This window comes from Phyllostomus hastatus, unplaced genomic scaffold, assembly GCF_019186645.2.
Source record: "Phyllostomus hastatus isolate PE091 unplaced genomic scaffold, TTU_PhHast_1.1 phas_scaffold_12, whole genome shotgun sequence".
NCBI classification, from domain to species: domain Eukaryota; kingdom Metazoa; phylum Chordata; class Mammalia; order Chiroptera; family Phyllostomidae; genus Phyllostomus; species Phyllostomus hastatus.
In genome coordinates, this window is record NW_025334007.1 from 1,707,590 (window position 1) to 1,728,416 (window position 20,827).

The 20,827-nt window shown below is 41.5% G+C and overlaps 1 protein-coding gene across 2 annotated transcripts in view; it reads left to right on the forward strand.

The window, feature by feature from the left end:
* Window positions 1-20,827, forward strand: part of DMD (dystrophin) — a 1,939,942-nt gene that overhangs the window by 621,745 nt on the left and 1,297,370 nt on the right. For both annotated transcript variants that reach the window (XM_045855895.1, XM_045855896.1), the window contains exon 17: window positions 7,283-7,458. In XM_045855895.1, coding sequence (XP_045711851.1) covers window positions 7,283-7,458 — 176 coding nt within the window. The remainder of the gene's footprint in view (window positions 1-7,282; window positions 7,459-20,827) is intronic.

Sequence of the window (20,827 nt, forward strand, 5' to 3'; positions counted from 1 at the left end):
TTTTCTGTCTTTTACTCCCATCCCAGCTCACCCGGCCAGCCCTCCCCACCTCCCTCCCATTTCCACCCGCCCCTAGTTTTTGGCCGTGTGTCCTTTATACTTGTTCCTGTGAACCCTTCCCCTTTTCTCCTGAAATTCCCCTGAAATTCCCTCCCCTCTCTCCCTGGTCACTGTCAGCCTGTTCTCTATTTCAGTGTCTTTGGTTATGTTTTGCTTGTGTCTTTGTTTTGTTGATTAGGTTCCTGTTAAAGGTGAGATCATATGGTATTTGTCTTTCACCACTTGGCTTATTTTGCTTAGCATAATGCTTTCTAGTAGACTGGTACAACCACTATGGAAAACAGTACGGAATTTCCTCAGAAAACTAAAAAATGGATCTGCCTTTTGACCCAGCAATTCCACTGCTAGGATTATATCCTAAGAACCCTGAAACACCAATCCAAAAGAACCTATGCACCCCAATGTTCATAGCAGCACAATTTACAATAGCCAAGTGCTGGAAGCAACCTAGGTGCCCATCAGTAAATGAATGGATCAAAAAACTATGGTACATTTACACAATGGAATTCTATGCAGCAGAAAGAAAAGTTTGCTTCTTGAATCTTTTCAGATGCTGTTAACTCACACAATTACTCAAATGCTGTGTTTAATAGGACTCCCGAGGCCCACATGCATCTCCTCTCTCTATCCATGTGTACAAAAGCTAATTTGAACCAAGGGACAAAATGCATACAGAAAATCGAACAGACGCTTTTGTAGAGTTAGCCTCCTTAATTATCATATAATGTTTCAAAGAGGAGAAGGACTTCCTTTATGGCGTCTTTGGAACATTGTCTCTGATTGTCCTCATGTTCCCAAATGTCAGTATCTATTTACAAAGTTAGACAGCCTTATTACCAGTGTCAAAACAGGATAGTAGTTCATAGGAAAATTCTGTCACCAAGCCACTGTCACGAGATGTAGCGCTCCTTGTACGCTGTACGTTGCTTTGACAAATTCTCTGTACTCCCTCCTAAGACAGAGCATTTTATAGCATTTTGATTGACAACTCAGCTTCCTTTGTGAGCCCCTGGTCCTTTACCCTCGGTTTATCATAAAGTTCAGCCTCTAGGTTACTTCTGTTGCTTAGCGTTGCAAATCCTTCCACCATGAGGTACTTGTGCCTTGTGCTCCTGTGCCCGTGGAGATCATTTTAAGCCTGGCTACCAATTCTCAGCTGAAGCTGTTCTTTTTTTTTTCTTTTTTTTTAAAAGATCTTATTTATTTATTTTTAGAGAGGGAAGGGAGGGAGAAAGAGAGAGAGAGAGAAACATCAATGTGCGGTTGCTGGGGGCCGTGGCCTGCAACCCAGGCATGTGCCCTGACTGGGAATCGAACTTGCGATGCTTTGGTTCACAGCCCGCGCTCAATCCACTGAGCTACGCCAGCCAGGGCTGAAGCTGTTCTTTTGATCATATGCAATGTTTTACGCTGTAGAATTGCAGCGCCTCCATGCCCATTAAAAAACCAATGACCACTATAAGGTCATGTACATGCAAACAACGCAGCAAAGAACATTGATCCACTATTGTCAACCTGATGAAATTGTGAAAAGCTGTCTTTCACTTGATTGAATTAGCGCAGATTTCATTACAGTTTATCAAGAGCTGGGTGGCATTAAAAGATGATGTCATTGTGTGCATTTTCAGTCTTCTTCTGCCTGTACACATGTATGTCCGTATATACAAACACGCACTCACCCAGCTACACTACTGAAAGGAAAATCACCATTCAGAACAGCAGCAAGTGAGTATGCCTACTAAGAATTGGATGAAGGAATGATCAGACTTGGATTACAGCCCTGCTCGGCCACTGACAAATTGTATCTGCCTCAAACTTTACCTCTCATCCCTAAAATGGGAATAATGTTTATAATTACTCTTAGGGTCATTGTGAGGTAATGACAGCTACCACTTATTAAAACTTCACCACATGCACTATTCCTAAGTATTTTAAGTAAGATACTGAATGCAAGGCACTTTCAGAATGCCTGTGGGACAGGCAGAGAGCTCCAGAATTAGTACCTGTTTTTATAAGTTGTAAGATTTTAATGATAATATGATAATTAAGTAACTAATTCTTTATAAACAGAATCTCTATTTTTTTTCAATCATCGAATCTCTTTTTTATCAGTTTCTTTAAATGTTCAAGGAGTGGAATATCTTACGAGGCAAGAAGTAGAAATCCTTAACCCCAAGGAACTTAGAAGGGCAAGAATATGTAAATAATTCAGTGGAAAATTAAAAGATGCAGCTAAGAATATAGGCCAGAAATAAAACTATCAGCACCAAGAAAGTTCATGTAAAGTATAAGAACAGGTGGGGATACAACGAGTTGCCCCTGAGAAACTGCAGGCAGTGATGGAAAAGCAATGGTTCCTTTCATCGTGTGCCTTTTTATATTCTGTAAATACACTTAAATGTGTATATACTTCTCCTTTGAACTGTGCATTTTGAAGCAAATGAAAGAGAAGATAGTGAGAAAGAATTTTATTGTCCGAGAGCAGTTTGTTTTTTCCAAACTTAACAGCATTATACGATCTGGGGGCAAGAAGATGTAGACCCCAGAGCCATCAAAGGCTGTGCAAGTGCTTTCCCCGTTTTTCTCTCAATGGGAATATGTAACATTTGGAAATTGACCTACATAACCTCAGGAGTTAGAAAATTTAGTATTAAAAACATTCCCGAATTTTCTCTGAACATGTAGGAGAGAGAGTGGTTATTACCTATGTGTATCAGGAGAGCCCTTAACTGTGTTCAGACCTTACATAGCTGAATTCTTACAAGCAGGAGTGCCGACATAACTCATGGGCCCAGTGCTGAATGCAAATGCTTCTCATTCAGACATTCTTAAGAATCTCAAGAGGTGACGGCAGAGTCTGAAACCAAGGGTGGAGTCTTTCTGACACAGGGGCCCTTGGTGCCGATGTAAGTTGCACACTCATGAAGCTGGCCATATTTGGTACACCTGTGAAAGATTTGTGGGTGTTTTTTTTTTTTTAAATCCTCACCTGAGGATATTTTTATTGATCTTAGAGAGGGTGGGGGGAGAGGAGGAGAGAGAGAATAAAAGAGAGAGAAACATTGATTGAGAGAGAAACATCAATCAGTTGCCTTCCCTATACTCCCAGACTGGAAATGGATCCTGCAACCTAGGCATGTGCCCTGACTGGGAATCGAACTTGTAACCTTTTGGTGTGTGGGACAATGCTCCAACCAACTGAGCCACCTGGCCAGGGCTAGGGATGTGTTTTCATTCCTATTTTACATATGAAGAAAATAAGTCAAAGCTCTGAGATAGTATCTAACTTGCCCCAAAGAGCGTGGACCAAGAGTGTGGGAATTGTAGAACCTGGCTCATGGGCCTAACTTTCAATCACTATAAGAGCAACCAGCTTCCAGGGCCGAAGACAAACAATGTTAACTAACCCTTTCCCATTTTTAGTGCACTAATTAATTGACAGATCAAGGGAACATTATTTTAAGAAGAAATATATTTTATTTTCATGAGGCCATTGAAAAGCAGTTTTTAGTATACTCATAATCAAAATGGAGACTGGGTAAGAATTTATAGTGCAAACTATAGTATATTCCAATTTTGACCTTGTGCTATTCAACATTTTAGTGAAGGCAGTAAGTCATTCTTTTCAGATGTTGAGTTGCCCTAATATTAATGTGTTTGGATGAGAGGCTTATACAAAGATACATAGGAATGATAGATTTAAAACAACAATTTAGAAAAAGAATTTGAAATTGTTCTCTACTTACAAAAGCAACATTTTGGGGAAAATGTTTTATTGTAGAACATTGGAAAATACAAAGAATACAGAAATACAGAGTGCACAATAGGAATTATCTGTGCTTTCTCTGCCCAAAATAACCACCAATGTTTATATCCTGTGTTTCTTATTCACTACTATAATGGACACAATTTCCAGTGACATTTAAAAATATTTGAAACATGTGCAGTGCTTTATTACATGCATGTACTATAATTTATTTAAACTCTCACCTCCTGACATTAGGCTGTTTCCAGTATTTTACTGTTATAAATGACCTTATGAACAGGGATAAATGTTATGTGCAGCCTTTAGCATCAAAATAAATTATATGTTAAGATACTGGCTGAGGAAAATTTGTTTTTGCAACATTTAAAAAGGAATTTTCTTGGCTGCTGTGTATTCAGTGCATGCAATTATGTTGCATATTTCACATTTTTTTTGGTGGCACTCCCCTTATCGCACAAGTGTTTGTGTGGTCGTTACCTTCACTACTACCCTGTAAGATCCCCCCAAATAGAGATTCCATCGTATTCATTTATGAATGTCCTGTAGTGATACATATTCGATACATGTGGGAATTTAATTGAAGCATTGCGATTCAGCTGCCGAGCAGTTTACAGAATTGTAGACTGCTGTAACTGAATATGACACCTAAAGCAGGAAATCTAGGGCTTGGACCACCAGTCAGATTACATGTAATTGTAGCAGATACCTGGTATTTATTATGCAGTTTGCAGATCAGATTCATCAGGGCCATGATGATCAAGCTTCAGATCTTCAAGAACATCAGGCAGAAACCATTCTCAGCTTATTCTGTGCTGGCCCAGAGTTCAAACCAAAAATGTTTTTAAAGATTTTATTTATTTACTTTTAGAGAGAGGGGAAGGGAAAGAGAAAGAGAGGGAGAGAAATATCAATGTGAGGTTGCTTCTCACGCATCCCCAACTGGGGACCTGGCCCGCAACCCAGGCACGTGCCCTGACTGGGAATTGAACCAGTGATCCTTTGGTTCACAGACGACGCTCAATGCACTGAGCCACGGCTCAAAACAAATGTTAAGTGTATGAAGTGATAGTAAGGCAGGCTTCCACTAGGTGTATAGATCTTTGGCAATCGGAAAATTTGGTGCCGCATATTTTTAATGGTTCTAACATGTAATTAAGTGTTTATGGTCAAGAAAAGCCATGGAGAAATTTAGTACATCACCAGTTGTTGTTTTTTTTAATTCTTTTTAAAAAGTATTATTTTTTTTTCAGAGAGCGGGGAAGGGAGGGAGAAAGAGAGGGAGAGAACTTCATGTGTAGTTGCCTCTTGTGTGCCCCCGACTGGGGACCTGGCCTACAACGCAGTCATGTGCCCTGCGTTGAGGAACTAGTGACCTTTTGGTTCACAGGCCCACACTCAATCCACTGAGCCACACTAGCCAGGGTTCTTTTTGATTTTTATTATATAGAGTAAGTATGGAAAGTAATTATTGATTTGTTATAGATAACACAATTATACCCTATATTTAGGGGGTTGATGCAGAGTCATTTTTTTATTCATCCCAAGGGAAATGAAGCACTATTTTCAATTATAGTATTGTAATGAATATAGTATGGAAGAATTACAGATTGATGTCTTGCTATTTTATTTAAAAAGATGATCTTTTTTTTTTCTTACGAAGTTTGCTATATTCTGAAATGCAATTTCATCGTATGTCACGATGCTGTTTTTCTTTGTTCTCCACGGGCACATCTATCCAAATTCATAATAGGTGTCAATAAGAAAATATAAAACTACAGAAATCAATTCCATAGCCAAATATTCAGGAGCACAGATGTCCCGCAACATTAGAAATAACTGCAAAACACAGGTTTGCATTTTCAGAATCTCTGCATTGTCGTGCCTGCACATATATAATTGGAAACTTGGAACAATATTCTCTTCAATCCAGCACTGAATGTGAGAAAGTTTGCACATGGTTAAAAAATGAAACGCTCTTGGAATCCTACTTCAAAACTGCATTTTATTCTTGATTAATGGTAAACGAAATTTGATCATGTCATGATAATTTTGTGTTGAGAGCAATTTAATAAATTTTAAGTTATATTTTAATCATTAAAAAAAACTTATGGTACTTTCTGCTTTCATTTGGCATAACTTGTTCATGGACTACATAATTACTCTTTGAAGTGAAGTGATTAATTCTCAATTATGCATCTGTGGACATCTTAGGGAAGATAAAACTTGCACTTGGCACATGTAGAAACTCAGCATCTCATAATGTCCTCTTTTGAAAAAAAATTATTTAGGGCACCCAAATGGAAGTGCCTAAGGCCTTCACCTATGTAAGGATGCAGCTTGCACAAAGCGTATCACTTTTAAAATGCATTTGTGAAAAGCGCTTTGTCCACAAGACATCATGACGGAGGACTTCATTGCTGCCCATCGCCTACTTTGGAGCCGAAACACGAAGATCCCGAGGCTCTTCTGATTTCCTCTCATTGGAGGCATCAGTCATCGGATATGAGGCGGGGAGGTTTCCACAGGCCCTTTTTGTATCTCTTGGCAAGTTCAGGAAAATCAATTAAACTAATTATGGCCCCAGCCAGATTCTCTTAAGTACCTATAAGTGGATGCAGTACAGGTCTGTTTTGGTCTCCTTGAAAATAGATGGTCCGAAGTAATTTGTGTTACCGGAAGGGTGATGGTTAACATCCGGAGAGGGAACTTTGCAGCCCTCTTAACTTGAGGAGGCCTGCGAGAGGACGGTTGGTTAAGAAAGGAAGGCAGGCATTTCACTATTCCGTGACTTACCTGTCTGGACAGAAAGTCTGTGTGCTTTTAAACCAAGAAGACTCTTTAGTGCTAACTTGGGGAACTCAAACATTTTAACATATTCACTCAATTATAACAAAGAAGAATAGGCACTTTATGTTAACCGTTCATTGCAGTTTTAAAGGGCATTTCACTGACTGGAGTAAAAAGTCATTTATTGTGAGGTTCCATACTTTGGTTTAAAAATTTATAGACCCATCAATAATCGCTATATGTGATCATCAGAGGTGCATTACACAAACTACTTAATTAACATCCACAGTGTGCCAGGCAACTGGATCCGTGCTGAGGCACCTTAGTAACATTCAACTTGTCATAAACACTTTCAACAGTCTGTCTATTTAAATGTCAGAATGACACCCTAGGTTTTTCTCCTTGGCCCCCTTTATTTGCCATCGCTTGACTAGTAAGCTGAGGAGGCCCTAAGTTTACTTCTGCTTTTGCAATTACCTTCCTTGGCGATTTCAGGCAACACGAGTTAGACAAAACAGTTTGATGTGGGTTCACTGCGGTGCTGTTTTGATCTGAAGGTCAGTTTACCAACAAGCAGGAACAGTTTCTTCATTTCCCTTTACCACTCCGAGCAGTCTGTACTGAAGTCTTTCAAGCAGTGTCTGACCTCTATTTCAATACCTCTCACAGATCTCCCAGGCCGCCGCCACCGCTCAGCCATCACTAACGCAGACAACTGTAATGGAAACAGTAACTATGGTGACCACGAGGGAACAGGTCCTGGTAAAGCACGCCCAGGAGGAGCTCCCGCCACCACCTCCCCAAAAGAAGAGGCAGATTATCGTGGATTCTGAAATTAGGAAAAGGTGAGAGGGTCTGACTCCTGTCTTTCTCCCCAAGCAGAGATGAATCGTGTGGCAGGAAAACTCATTTTCAGCTGTTGTGGTGGCAGTGTTTTTAGTTAAACGATATTGTCGGAAGCCTTAGGTGCCTGCGATGTCAGTTAAGTTAGTGAGAAGAATTATGAAGTGAGTTTGAAAATGTGTCCAAGCAATCGATATCTCCACAAAAACTGAATGCCTAATGGAGATACTGTTTTCTGGATCGAAAGAAGAAACTATGCATGATGAACTGCCACAGATGCATTTTAATCCTGAAAGTTTCTATTTTTTTTTTCTTTCAAAGAGCCTGCTGGTTCAGTGCCTGCTTTAGCATGAAATGTATTTTCCCCCCAGTAATGGGAAGTACATTTTCATAAAGAAGTACACCTATAATAGACGAGATCCATTCTGCTAGTTTATGAGAACATAATGTCTCAATCTGCACATCCTAAATTGGGAGTCATTAATTACAGAACAGATTTCCTGTTCTTTGATATTTATAAAGTCTTATCTTGAATGTGTTAGCATTTTTAACTGGCCTCTTTGTGGATATTATCAACTAGACATTGTAGATACGTTAGGTAGCATGTAAATCAGTGGATATATTAAAAGGGTGGGAATAAAATTTCATAAATGGAAAACCGGCATGAAAATCACAAAGATGCTACAATTTCATTTTCATTCCAATTATTATAATTCTAGAAAGAACATTAAAATCTGCCTTATGTTTCTAAGCAGCATATGTTTAGGAGTGCACGGAACTCTTGATGTTAGTATTTGTATATACAGGGTATAGAAAGATGCGAGGAACACATACCTAAAAATAGTGTGTCAGATATTTTCAGGCAAAGGAAAAACACACCTAGAGAAGCTACTCACGTACACTATCTGGGACTTTCAATATTTCTCTATTAATCCGTGACTTACAACCTACTTTCATAATTCCACAGTAAACCACTGGGCATTTCTCCCTGATTGTATCTGCTTGGCTGAGCGGATCCTCTTGTCCCGGGGTCAGCAAACTGAAGCCTGCAGGCGAAATCCAGTTGGCTGGCAGTTTTTGTATGGCTCCTGAGCTAAGAATTGTTTGTACATTTTTAAATGGCGGAAAGTAATCAACAGAAGACTCATGTTTCTTCGCATGAAAATTTGATGAAATTCAAATGCCAGTATCCATCAATAAGGTTTTATGGGCACATACCACACTCATTCATTTATGTATCATCTGTGGTTGTTTTTATATTGCAAAGGCAACATTGTTATCAAAGAGACTCTATTGCCCACAAAGCCTGAAATAGTTACTGTTTGACCCCTCCTAGAAAATGTTTGCTGATCCTTGTTCTAGTCAAGTGATTCTTAAAACCTTTGCATGTTAACGTTCTATTTGGGGCAATGACTTCCAAAGACTCTCCTCATGCTAGTAGTTGAAATTGTAATATGTGTTGATGGAGAAAGAACACAATGGCAAAAATCAATCAGTAAAGCTCTTAATGAATTTGCTTTTCATTAATCCTTGTAGCATGGAAAGTAATTTAATGTTGTGTTAACTATGTGTCTACAGACAAGGCTTAGTGGGCACAGGAATTTATAGATCCTTGGCAACAACCCAGAGGCTCTCTAACTAACAATTTGCTAAGCAGGGCAGTATGGGAACCTAACTGCCGTCCGCTCCTGTTGTGTTCAGGAGTCTCTGAAAACAGACATTAACAGGACAAGTTGACTCTACGTCCATCTATGTCTTCAGAAGCTCATCCTTGGCTTCTGTTTGGAGGATGCATTTGGTTAAGGAAAAATGTGGTGTGATTACCTTTTGTTTTCAGGGGATTGTGGCTAGTGGTGAAACATTTTGTCTCATAACTTCTGTCTGTATCCGATGCGTTCAGCCGTTTGCCTAAGTGCCTGTAATGAGATGTCCAATTGGGAACATAAACAATATTGCACTTAAATAAACGCGAACACTTATTGAGGGCTTTATTATGTGCTCAGCACTACGTTAAGTGCTTTGTCTGCATAGCTCATTTATTCTTCCCAGTAACCCTACAAAATAGATATAGTTATTATTACTATTACCCAGAGCTACAGAGCACTTCAGCCGGGATTTCAACTGAGGTAGCCTGACTGCAGGACGTGGATTGTGTAATAAAACATTTCTTCAGCAAGTATATAACTAAGGTGATCTTACGCCTTGGTTTGCTTGAATCCATTTGATTACACCTTTTGGCCCAGTGCAATAATATATAGAACCGCCTTACACTCTCAAATGCATCCTGAGTTGAAAAGTACAACAAACATGGACACTGTATTAAAGACTCTAGACTGGGAAATTTAGACTGAACAAAGAGCACACTTGAGTGAGCATACAGGAGGAATTAATTCCATGCGTGGTAATTGTCTACTGGATGGAATCTGGTCAAAATATTATAATGGGTCGAGAGGCATCACACATACATGACCTATGGTGGCTAGTGTCCTTGTTTTATGTGAGAGCAGCTAGCATTTCATTGTCAACACTGCAGTCTTGACAATGTTGAATGTTGATCTTTTCCAAATGATCTCCTTTTTCAGCTTCACTGACACACCACTGGTTCAATTCCTCCACTCTTTATCTGGCTTGTTTTCCTCCCTTTTTAAAAAAGATTTTATTTTTAGAGAGAGGGGAAGGGAAGGGGAAAGAGAGGGAGAGAAACATCAATGTATGGATGCCTCTCACGCGCCCCCTACTGGGGACCAAGCCCACAACCCAGGCGTATGTCCTGACTGGGAATTGAACCGGCGACTCTTTGGTTCGTAGCCTACACTCAATCCACTGAGCTACGCCAGCCAGAACTGCTTTCCTCCTTTTGCTGAATGCCTATGGTGGTGTTTCATAAACCCATCTCTTGGACCTTCTGACTTGTTTATCTGAATTGCCTCCTCTCTTTGATTCAAGTCTGGCTGTAAGTGAATGACTCCCAAATCTTGTAGCTCCATACCTGACTCCCTTCCTCAAATTTTATATTTACATCATTAACACTATAATCTGGGGACTTCTCCTTGTGCATCCAGTCAGCGGTTCAATTTTGCTTTTATCAAAATTAAACATTGTTTGCCTCCAATGAATCACACCTAGTTACTCATACATTGCACACACATTTTGCTCATTGTAATTCTCTGCCATTGTGTCTAAAAGAGTAGCAGATATTGGAAAAGGCATGGACTTGGAAATCAGAATTACTCAGGTTTGAAGCTTGACTGTTTTAATTATTACCTTATGATCCCAGGTAAATAACCTCATATCCGTGCCTCAGATTCAAGCATTTAACACAGTGCCTGAAGGGCAGTAAGAATTCAGTACGTGCAACAGCTGTTGCTCTTGCTGTTTGGTTGTGGTGACTGTCGTGGAGATGGAGATGATGGTGGAGGCTGTGGAGGTGATGGAGGTGGTAGAGGTGGCACTGCTGGTGTTGGAGGTGGTGGGAGTAGAAGTGGTGGCAGTGATTAAGGTGGCGATGGGCATGGAAGCCGTGTGCTGTTGGCGGAAAAAAAAATCCCCTAATAAACATCATCTCCAAGTTAATAAATATAACAAAAACTAACCTCATTTTCCTCTTTAAAACCCCACCTGACTCCTTCACTTCTGTCAGTCAGTCTCTGACCTTGCTCCTCATTCACCGGTGTTAATTACATTGTATTATCGGTGTTATAAGTAACATGTTTTCAGTCATTTCCTAGTCTTTCTAACTGTCACCTCCACAGCCTACTCCGCAGACCTCACTGTGGTGAGGCTTGCCCATCTTTCGGATGAAGAAACTGCCTCAGATGAATAAATCTCAAAATGTCGCTTTTATGCTGACCCTCCTGACGTAACATCCTCATTACTCCAGTTGCCACAAAAGAAGACACAAGCTCCTCCTTATGCTATTCAGTATTACTCTTCTCTACCACTTTTATGTCCAGCTTCCCAAAACTCTTTCCACTGAGCCAGTAAATAACTTTATGGACATACATTCCTTTTGCTATCTGTTCTAATGGCACCCACGTACATTTTTCTCATCATTAATCACAACAAAGGAATCCTGTTACATTTCCTTATGCTTTACTTAGAGTCCATTTATAGTGTCATACATACACTAAATAATCAAATAGTTGTTGAAAAACTGAATACTGCAGTTCAATTAATTGTGATAACTAAAATTGTTATGAGGAGCTAGATAGAATTCTTAAGTGCTATTGCAATATAAATTGTTTATTTAATAATAAACCAATGACCATTCGAATAATCTTTAGTCATTCGAATTTTACTCAAGATACCATTACAGTTTCTTAATTAGCGAAAGTGCATTTAGTTGATCCCTTAATAATTACTGGATTTCTCCATTTGCCGTATATACTGCGTAGTTTGTCCTCCTAAGACATACAAAAGTGCCTAATGAACTTGGCTCCCGAGGTAATTATTCCTAACAGTAAATTATCCCTCGAATTCAGTGATCTTATTTTCATCTAGGTAATCATCAGAGCATGGAACTCACGCTAGGTTAAAACTAGGTCTATTATCTAGTTCATTCGAATTTATCGAGAGGATTAGCTTCTAATCATGTAGCAGTTATTTTAAGATACTTTTCACAAAAGCTTTTATTTACATTTCTTTGTAAACCAGGTGCATCCAGTGGCAAATCGAATCTCTTAGAAGTAAATGCCATCTCCATAAAAATAACTTTCCCCGACTATAGTGTTCACAGGTGGGGACCTTTGACCTCCAGAAACAGGTAGAGGTGTGTAGACATACCTAAATTCGCCTCGTCTCTGTATCTTCTCCTCCGTAAGCAGGCAGACACCGCAGATGGCTTCCTCTGACCATTTCCCCACATTGTACGAAATGGCAGAATAAATCACCCAATTGCAGGCCTGCGTTATTTTATTTTCCAATTTTAGCTCTTTTGTTTTCTTTCTTTTTATGTCTGCTGACTGGGTGATGTGAATCTATGTCCCATCCTTGGAAGCAAGTTAGATACCGGTTAGATAAGACCTCTCTTTCTGTAGTTTCATGCAATTAATGACTAAACTATTTTTGTGTTAGGCACCGTGTTTTTCGGACCACAAGACGCACCTAGGTTTTAGAGGAGGAAAATAGGAAAAAAAATTTTTGAAGCAAAAAAATGTGGTAAAATATTTCATAACATAAATAACATAATATATCACCAATGTATGTAAACAGAACTCAACAGCAGCATTAACAACCATTATTCCTCCCAAATTTGGGGGGGGGTGCGTCTTATAGTCCACAAAATTCAGTATTTATTTTAACTTTGATTCCCAAATTATGATCTGGGATTTGTGAACTAGAACATTTAAACTGATTTGCAGCATCTAATTAAAGTAGCAACGTGTTTAAGAGCTAATTTTTAATTTTCTATAGGATACATTGCTCATCAAATGAGTTGTCGGTCTCAAGGCACAACATTCTTGCCTCCTTTACAGTCCAGAAAAAGAAAACTTTGCTTCTTATATCTGAGGGTACTAGAGTCTAGACTTGTTCATGACTACAGGTTAATTGAAGTCCGGAAAGGTTAAATAACTTGCTTTCAGTTGCAGAGGAAGGACTCGTCGTGCTGAGTCTCCTAATTTCCATTTTGGTTATAGTTGCAATGTCCTGCTTCTTTCTGTGCGTTCGAGTCAAATGATCACGGTCACCAACTCCAATTGTAGTTTAGAAATTATTTTTTGGTGAAGAATCCACACCTACTTACCGCCCTCAGATATTCCAAAAACATAACCAGCCATTTAAAGTTCTTAAAATTCTTTCATCGTATATGTCAAGAATTTAGTCAAGAAATAACATTTTGAAAAGTATGGGAATGTGAATTCTAGAGGCCTACTAAGTGGCCAGAGAACATTCAGAACCGTCACTATCACGGTGCAGTGCATGAAGCAGCAGCAGCAGCACTTGGGAGCTTATTAGAAATGTAGGTTGCCCTGGCTGGTGTGGCTCAGTGGATTGAGTCCTGGCCTGCGAACTAAAGGGTCTCGGGTTCAATTCCTACTCAGAGCACATGCCTGGGTTGTGGGCCAGGTCCCCGGGGGGTGGGGGAATTTGAGAAGCAACCACACACTGATGTTTCCTTCTCTTTCTCCCCCCTTCCCCTCTTTAAAAATATAAAAAGAAGTGTAGATTTCGGGTCCTGGAAAAATCGAGGGGAACACTATGTAAACTATATGATTGTGCACATGGAACCAATGCAGTATAAAATTGAAACAAAGAAAAACCGAAATGCAGGTTTGGGGAGTTCTCCCCAAGCTTGCTGAATCAGAAGCTCTGCAGGGTGGGCCCTGGAACCTTTCACAAGCTCTCCTGCATCATTCTGAGAAGCCTGTAATTCTGAGAATGCCTGCACAAGAACAATGTTTGTTTGTTGGTTTTTTATATACATTAGCATGTATTGTAATCATCTGGAGGGCTTGTTAAACACCAGGTTACTGGTCCCCACCAGAGTTTCTGACTCAGTAAGCTTAGGGGCGGTGCCTGCGAATCTTGATTTCTAACAAGTTCTCAGGGGATGCTGATGCTACTTGGCTCAGGGCCCATGACTTGGGAACCAGTGCGCCAGAGCATCGTCTGAGTTACAGTCTGATTCTTGCTTGTCTTCCCCCAAACCAGCCCCAATGAGAGGAATCATCTACTCCAGGCTAGGCTAAGGGACGCTACTATTCCTAATTTTGATACCTCTATTGCTTCGTGTTGACACGAGCTATTCATATTCCTATGTTACACACTAGAATTGAAAACTTCCTTGGGCCAGGGTCCGTACCTTACTCCTGCCCTGGAATGGGCTCTTATAGATGCCTCCTACGTGTTTTGACTGCAATGCACTGTAACGGCAGCTGGCCCTAAGAAGACACTACAGCTAGCTGTGGGGGCCTAGGTACGGCAGTTGTAGGCAAATGAACTCTTTCAGAATGCAAGGCATTAGAGGGATGCCACCGGTGAGAAAGATAGGGCCATAGTCCCGGAACTGTTACACACCGTTTTGTTGGTTCCCTGTGTGAAGAAAACGGTAGTCCCATTTATTCATTTAAAAGAAGCAGAGTTGAATGCAAAGGAAAGTTTATTTTTACTCAGGAGAACTCAAATACCTCTACACTCTCCCTTTGATTCTTTCCGTAGCCTCTTATACTCTGCGTCAAGCACTGAAACTGCTCTCAGCCAAGTCACCAGGGAGCTCCTTAATTGCCGGCTCCAAAGGTAGCTCTTCAGTTCTCATCCTTCTTGACCTTTGTGCTGTGCTTGACAGTGATGATCAGTCCCTTGAACCTCTCCTCTCCCTCCGTTTCTGGAACGTTGTGCTCTCCCATTTCTTTTCTCCTCTTGGCTTTCTTACTGTGTCTTCCGAGTCTCCTCTTCTTTCCCCTTTAATGCCAGTCGCCATGAGATTCAGATTCTAACGATACTTTGTCAGGGCACTATCATCTATAATCTTATCTTTATCAGCCATCTATCTATATGTGATTACTTCCCAATGAAGATCTCCAGCTCATCCTTCCTGCTGGGGTTTGTTAGGCATGTGAGTATACCAGGACTTCTTACTAAAATCTCAAAGTGTGGTTCTGCACTTTAGACCACACACTTGAGCGAAAGCCATTCACATGAGAGTTTCTAAGAACAGCACCTTCTGGACATAGTTCACGAACAGCCTGTGCAGCCATTCATGGCAGTCTCACAACAACCTATCACTAAATCCCTCCAAGTACGCCTAGTAAATTCTCCTTAATTTAATCCTTTACATCCACACCACCCTCCCCCCTAGTTCTGTCCCTGATACTTTTGTGCAAGACATTCTTAACTGATTTCTCTGCCTTTCACCTTTCTTATCCATACTCTTCACAGCCTCCTGGGGGAGATAGCTGAAAATGCAATTTTAATTAGGTTGGTTCTCAGCCCGTCATTCTTGAAATGCACAGCACAGAAATTTCTTTCTGATCTTTAGCTGCCTAACTCTTCAGCTTCACTACCTTCTCCCCAGCCCATTAAAAAAAAATTGCCAGTGCTACTCAAAACAGTGTGCACACCGTTTATTATCAGGACACAATGAAATAAGGAGCTTGAGCAAGAATATAAATCAATCCACTGCTTCCTTTGTCAAGAAAGTTTTGCAATTAAAAAGAAATTGGATGAAACAGTATGGCCAGTGACTTAGTTGATTTATACCCTGGTGACTTTTGTTGTCACAGACAACTAACAAATAGGTCACAGACTGGCCACAAACTGCACATATCGTGGCGCTGCCCCCCACTTGAGCTGTAATTAAGGGCTCTCTGATCTCCACATGCGCTGCTCTCCCTCAAGCATCTGTGTCTTGGAACCTACTGTTCTCTCTCCTTAAGATTCCGCTTTCATTTCTTTCCCTTTGCCCATTTCTACCTTCCTTGCCCCTCCACCCCAGCTCCCTACCTTTTCTCTCCCGGAACCCAACTGTGCAGGCATTTCTCAGCCTCACAAATTCTTCCGTGAGAACACTTGCGGAATTTGGCCATCATGGATTTGACTTTGCATGTTTGCATCTGCGGTGAACTGGAGACATTCCTTTCCAATCCTAGACCACGCTACACGCTACAGCACTGAACTCAGCAGTTATCCCAGAGCAGTATCCAGCAATACCCTTGGGATATTACATGAGGGTTTGTCAGAGGCTTGTCAGGAAAACAACACCACTGTAGGTGTTTCAGAGAGAGGAAAGCTAGTACATCGTATTGGTTAAGTGGGTGGTAGAAAACGGGAAAGTAGCGTGGGGGATGGGAAGGCAACTGTAAACACCAGCAATGTCAGGAAGCTTCAAAGGAGGAACAGTGCAGGGGTGGGTGGCGGGGATGGTCCCAGAGCCCCGAAACTGGGACCTGCTAACAGGGACGGGGCACTGTCAGGACTACTGGGCAGGAGCTTGGACCTGTGGAGGGAGGGGCCATCCAGGGGAAGCTGAAGTCACAGTGGAAGTGTGTAGCTGCTCTAGACATGGCAGCCGAAGTGGTGTTTAAAGGAAAAGTACCATGGCTTGTCTCTTCCTTCTGCCCTCCTGGGTGCTGCTAGGGCTTCCGAGTGGACGGGCCCAAGTGGAAGCCAGAGGGTGAGCAATGGGAGGAAATGTGTGTGCCTTTAACACAGAGAGGGAAGGAGAGACGTGGGGAATGGATGTCAGAGCAGAGGGGTCTGTGACTGCACGTGGGCGTTCTGGCCTTGAACCTTCCACTCAGAAGCTGCTGTGATTAAGGCAAATCACTCACCCTCACTCATAGCATCTAGCTCTTCACCTCTGCAATGGAGTTTGTATGCCCCTCCTTGTTCACCCTTGCACTGTGGAAATTTTATTATATATAGGTCTGTCTTTTATTTTGACTTGCAATTTACTCCTGTTTCACAGATCAACTAGTAGGATTTCCCCCTATTTCACTTTTCAAAGTTTATTGGGGTGTCATTGGTTAACAAAATCGTATAGGTTTTCATGTGCACAATTCTATGATGCACTGTCTATAGAAGTCTGTCTGTCAGTACACGCAGACCCAGGGAAAAGCCCCAAGACTGAGAATGTACCTCCCTCAGCGGAGGGCAAGGAGAGACTGAAGAAAGAGGCAGGCTACTCCAGTCTGGCAATTAACAGGATTTATTAAGGGAAACTTACATACGAAGCATGCCCGGGGCAGCTGGAAGACAAAGGAGATATCCCCTGTGCTGCCTAGCAGGTGTCAAAGCACTGCACAGGGTGAAAAGGGAGGGAATAGCTCGTGAATGCTACCAGGTACAGGAAATTGCTTTATATGCTTGAGCAGGTCGGACAACGACGTGTTCCAGGAAGGAGCACACGGCGGGAGGCAGGGGAAGGGTACTGATTTATGTCGAGGTGAGCATTGATTGTGATCAGTCTCTAAGGGGTGTTTGTGGTAAGCAATCTCCACTCTGGCCTGGGGCCAGCTCGCAGGCCTGATAGCGGTCTCGTCATGGAACAGTCTCTCCTCCATGGTCTTGGGTGATCGTTTCGGTAAAACTACACATCTCTTCCCCAAGAGAAAATTGTTTCCAGTTACTACTTTCTAACAGATGTTTTCCCTGTGACCACATTTGTGTTACAATAGAACATATCCTTTCTCTGACGTCTTCTGAGAATATTCTTCCGACATCTTCTCTCGGGACAGCTAGGCCTCCGAGACTCTTCAGGAAAAAGTCCTGGTGGCAATCCTGACTTTTCCAGAAAAGTCCTGTGTTGGGATGTCAGTCTTTCAACTTCTCGGTTTGTGATCTCTGCAAATTTGACAAAGCACTCTGAGTCTGTTTTGTTTTTTCATTAAGAAAATGGGAATAATAATGCATAATTCTGTTGCTGTCAGAATTAAAGGAAGAGAGCATCTGCTATAATACCAGAAAGATGATGCTTCATAATTGCATATATTTTCTTTTGAGTTACCTACAAGCTACTCCAAACAATGGGAGAACAGTGCTTTTCTTATGGTAGATTGAATAAGTATTTGTTGTCAAAACTGTCTACTTGTTGAAATGCCTCGGCAGTAAAAAACAAACATCTCAAGAATCCAAAGAAAGAAAAGAAAAAGAAAACTCTTCCTCAATAACTCAGCACGCATTATGCCGCCGCAGGCAGATGAAATGATGCCTGACTCCTATGGACTGAGTTAGGTCCAGACATTCACATCTGGAAGACCTAATCCCATTTGATGGCATCTGGAAATGGAGCCACTGGGAGATAATTAGGTTTAGATGTGGCCCTGAGCGTGGAGCCCTCACGATGAGATTAGTGTCCTTAGAAAAAGTGCCCTCAGAGAGCATGCCCTCTTTCTCCCTGCTGTGTGAGGAGGACACAGTGACGAGATGGCAGGGTGACAAGCCAGGAAGAGAGCTCTCACCAGAGCCTGACCGTGCTGGCACCTTGATGATCTTCTGGCTTCCAGAACTCTGAGAACATAAATCTCTGCTGTTGAGGCCACTCCGTCTATCGTCTTCTGTCATGTCAGCCGGAGCTGACTGAGAGTCCACCTTTGTAGACCAGTGAGCCAGTCTTGCTCTGTGATTTCACTCAAGTTTATAGAAAGACTCACGAAGGGAAGCGGACGGATTGAAACAATTCATGACGCTGGCGAAGTGGCAGTGGGGCAGTAGGTACACATGAGATTTAAATGGCTTTCCACATCGCACTCGATAGTTTCTGAACCTTGACTGGAAGTTATTTAAACTTTAAAGACCCACAACATAAAAGCACGTTGAAGTCCTTTAAACTCAGCGAGCTTTCACGCTGAGCGTATTTCAAGTTCAAATCGCCTCCCACAGGGGCCAAGGCGCCCTCCAGTGTGCGGAGGGGTTCTTTGAAGACTCCTGTAGTCAGTATGAGTCCGCAGTGTTTCCAGAATGTAGTGCCGGCAACATTCATTTTGTGGCTGATTTTCATATTCATTCCACCAATGTCCAATGGGCCGCTGTGGTTCATAAAGCAGCCCGGTTGCCCTAACTGTGGACCGTCCTCAGTCCTCCCCTCAGGAAGCTTGCACTCCACTATTCACTCTTTGATGAAGATGTACTTATAAAATGTTACCCAGGTTGTAAGGAAGTAAAGCTCATTTTCTACTTGGAGAGCTGAGCCTGGAAAGCTCAAGCAAAAATTAGCATCTGAATGGGCAGTTAAAGGATAAGGGCCTATTGGGCTCAAGGTGCCAGGTAACACGATTCAAAAATGGGGCCGCCTGCCTACCAGCAGCACCTCACACAGGGTGGTGAGTGCTGGTGTTTGCCTAGAGCAGAAGTGTGTGGGGTACAGGAAGGGGATGAGGTTGAACAGGTAGGGTTGGTTCCTAATAAAAAGTGGTACTCACTTCCAGAAGAAGGAATGCAGACTTTAATCTTGTCACGGGGAGCCAAACTGTATTTTTGAGAGCGAGCCAAGCAATTTGGTCGCTGTGAACTACACCAATTTGTCCCCATTTGAGTGTTCGGCGAAATAGGTCACCTCAACTTCACTCCATAGAGCGGTCAGAGCCAACACATTTTTCTCTCAAGAGCCAGACGGTTACAATTTTAGGCTTTGTGCACCATATAGTATCTTTTGCAACTACTCAACCCTGATGCTGTCATGAGAAAGCAGCCATTAAAAAAAAAGACGTTCATGAATGACTGTGGCTGTGTTCAATCAACCTTTATTTTCTAAAACAGATGGCGAGCCAGATTTGTCCCATGGACCGTAATTTGCCTATTCCTGCGACAAAGGGTGCAATAGATGGGATTATTTGGCTGTTGACGATTTTTATTGATTTTCCTTTTTGTCTTTGTTAGAGCTTTCTTTGCAGTTTTCATTCCTGTGATTACAATAATGGCTTTTATTTACCAGTCCTTAACAAAGCTCTAAAACAAATACTTCTGCCCTCCAGGGGTGGCAGCGGGCAGGCCTAAGCACAGTAGGAAAGGATCATGAAAGGCAGGAGTCACAGCAGCCAAAACATAAATGGCTTGTGCCATGTATCAAGCACTCTTCTAAATATTTTATATATATTCACATATTTAGCTATTGAAACAGCATTATAAAGTACTTTTTTTATTATTGTCCCCCTTTGCAAGTGGAAAGGTACAGCGCAGAAAGGTCAGCTGACTTCCCATGGTCACCAAGTTCACAGGAAGCAATGCAGACAGGATTCGAACCCACGCACCTAGCACAGGCTGCTGCATTCTTGAATTCTATGCCATGCTATGTTTCCATGAGAAGTTAAAGCTCATGTCATCAACTTATTTAGCTGAAATTAGGAGCTTGGCTGGTACTGTTTAAGAACTGGTCGAGATTTGTCTGTGCAAACTGCGTGTCTCCTAGATTGTGTCTCTTCTACATTCTGAAGTTTCATGGACTCTAGGGTCATATTGGAGCATGCAGCTATCTTTAAATCCAGAAATCTTTTTTAAATACAGAGATCTGTAAAATCAACAACAACAACAACAACATTCTTTTAAAGCTAGGCTTTGAAATATCCAGATATAAGTGGGGGTCCTGTATAGTTGAATTATTTTTCTAGGTGCAAGACATCTAGTGCTAGCCAGGTAATGCTTAACGTCAGTTCTGAAGTCAGAAAATGCATCAACAGATTGTACATTTGGGGATGTTAGGAAATTAAGGAAGCTTGTAAAGTAAAAATAAACTAGAAAAATGACTATTTTATAATGCTATGGGGGCATCCATTGTGCAACGAAGGTTCGCAGTTTAGGTAAATAAAAATGTTCAGAGTTCATGTCCTAGTGTTAGACACTCCAATCAAGTTCTGGCATAATCCCAAATGCCACCAGACTCAACGGTATAGCAATACATAGGACATTCCTGTTGGCATATCCTTAATGTTTTTAAAA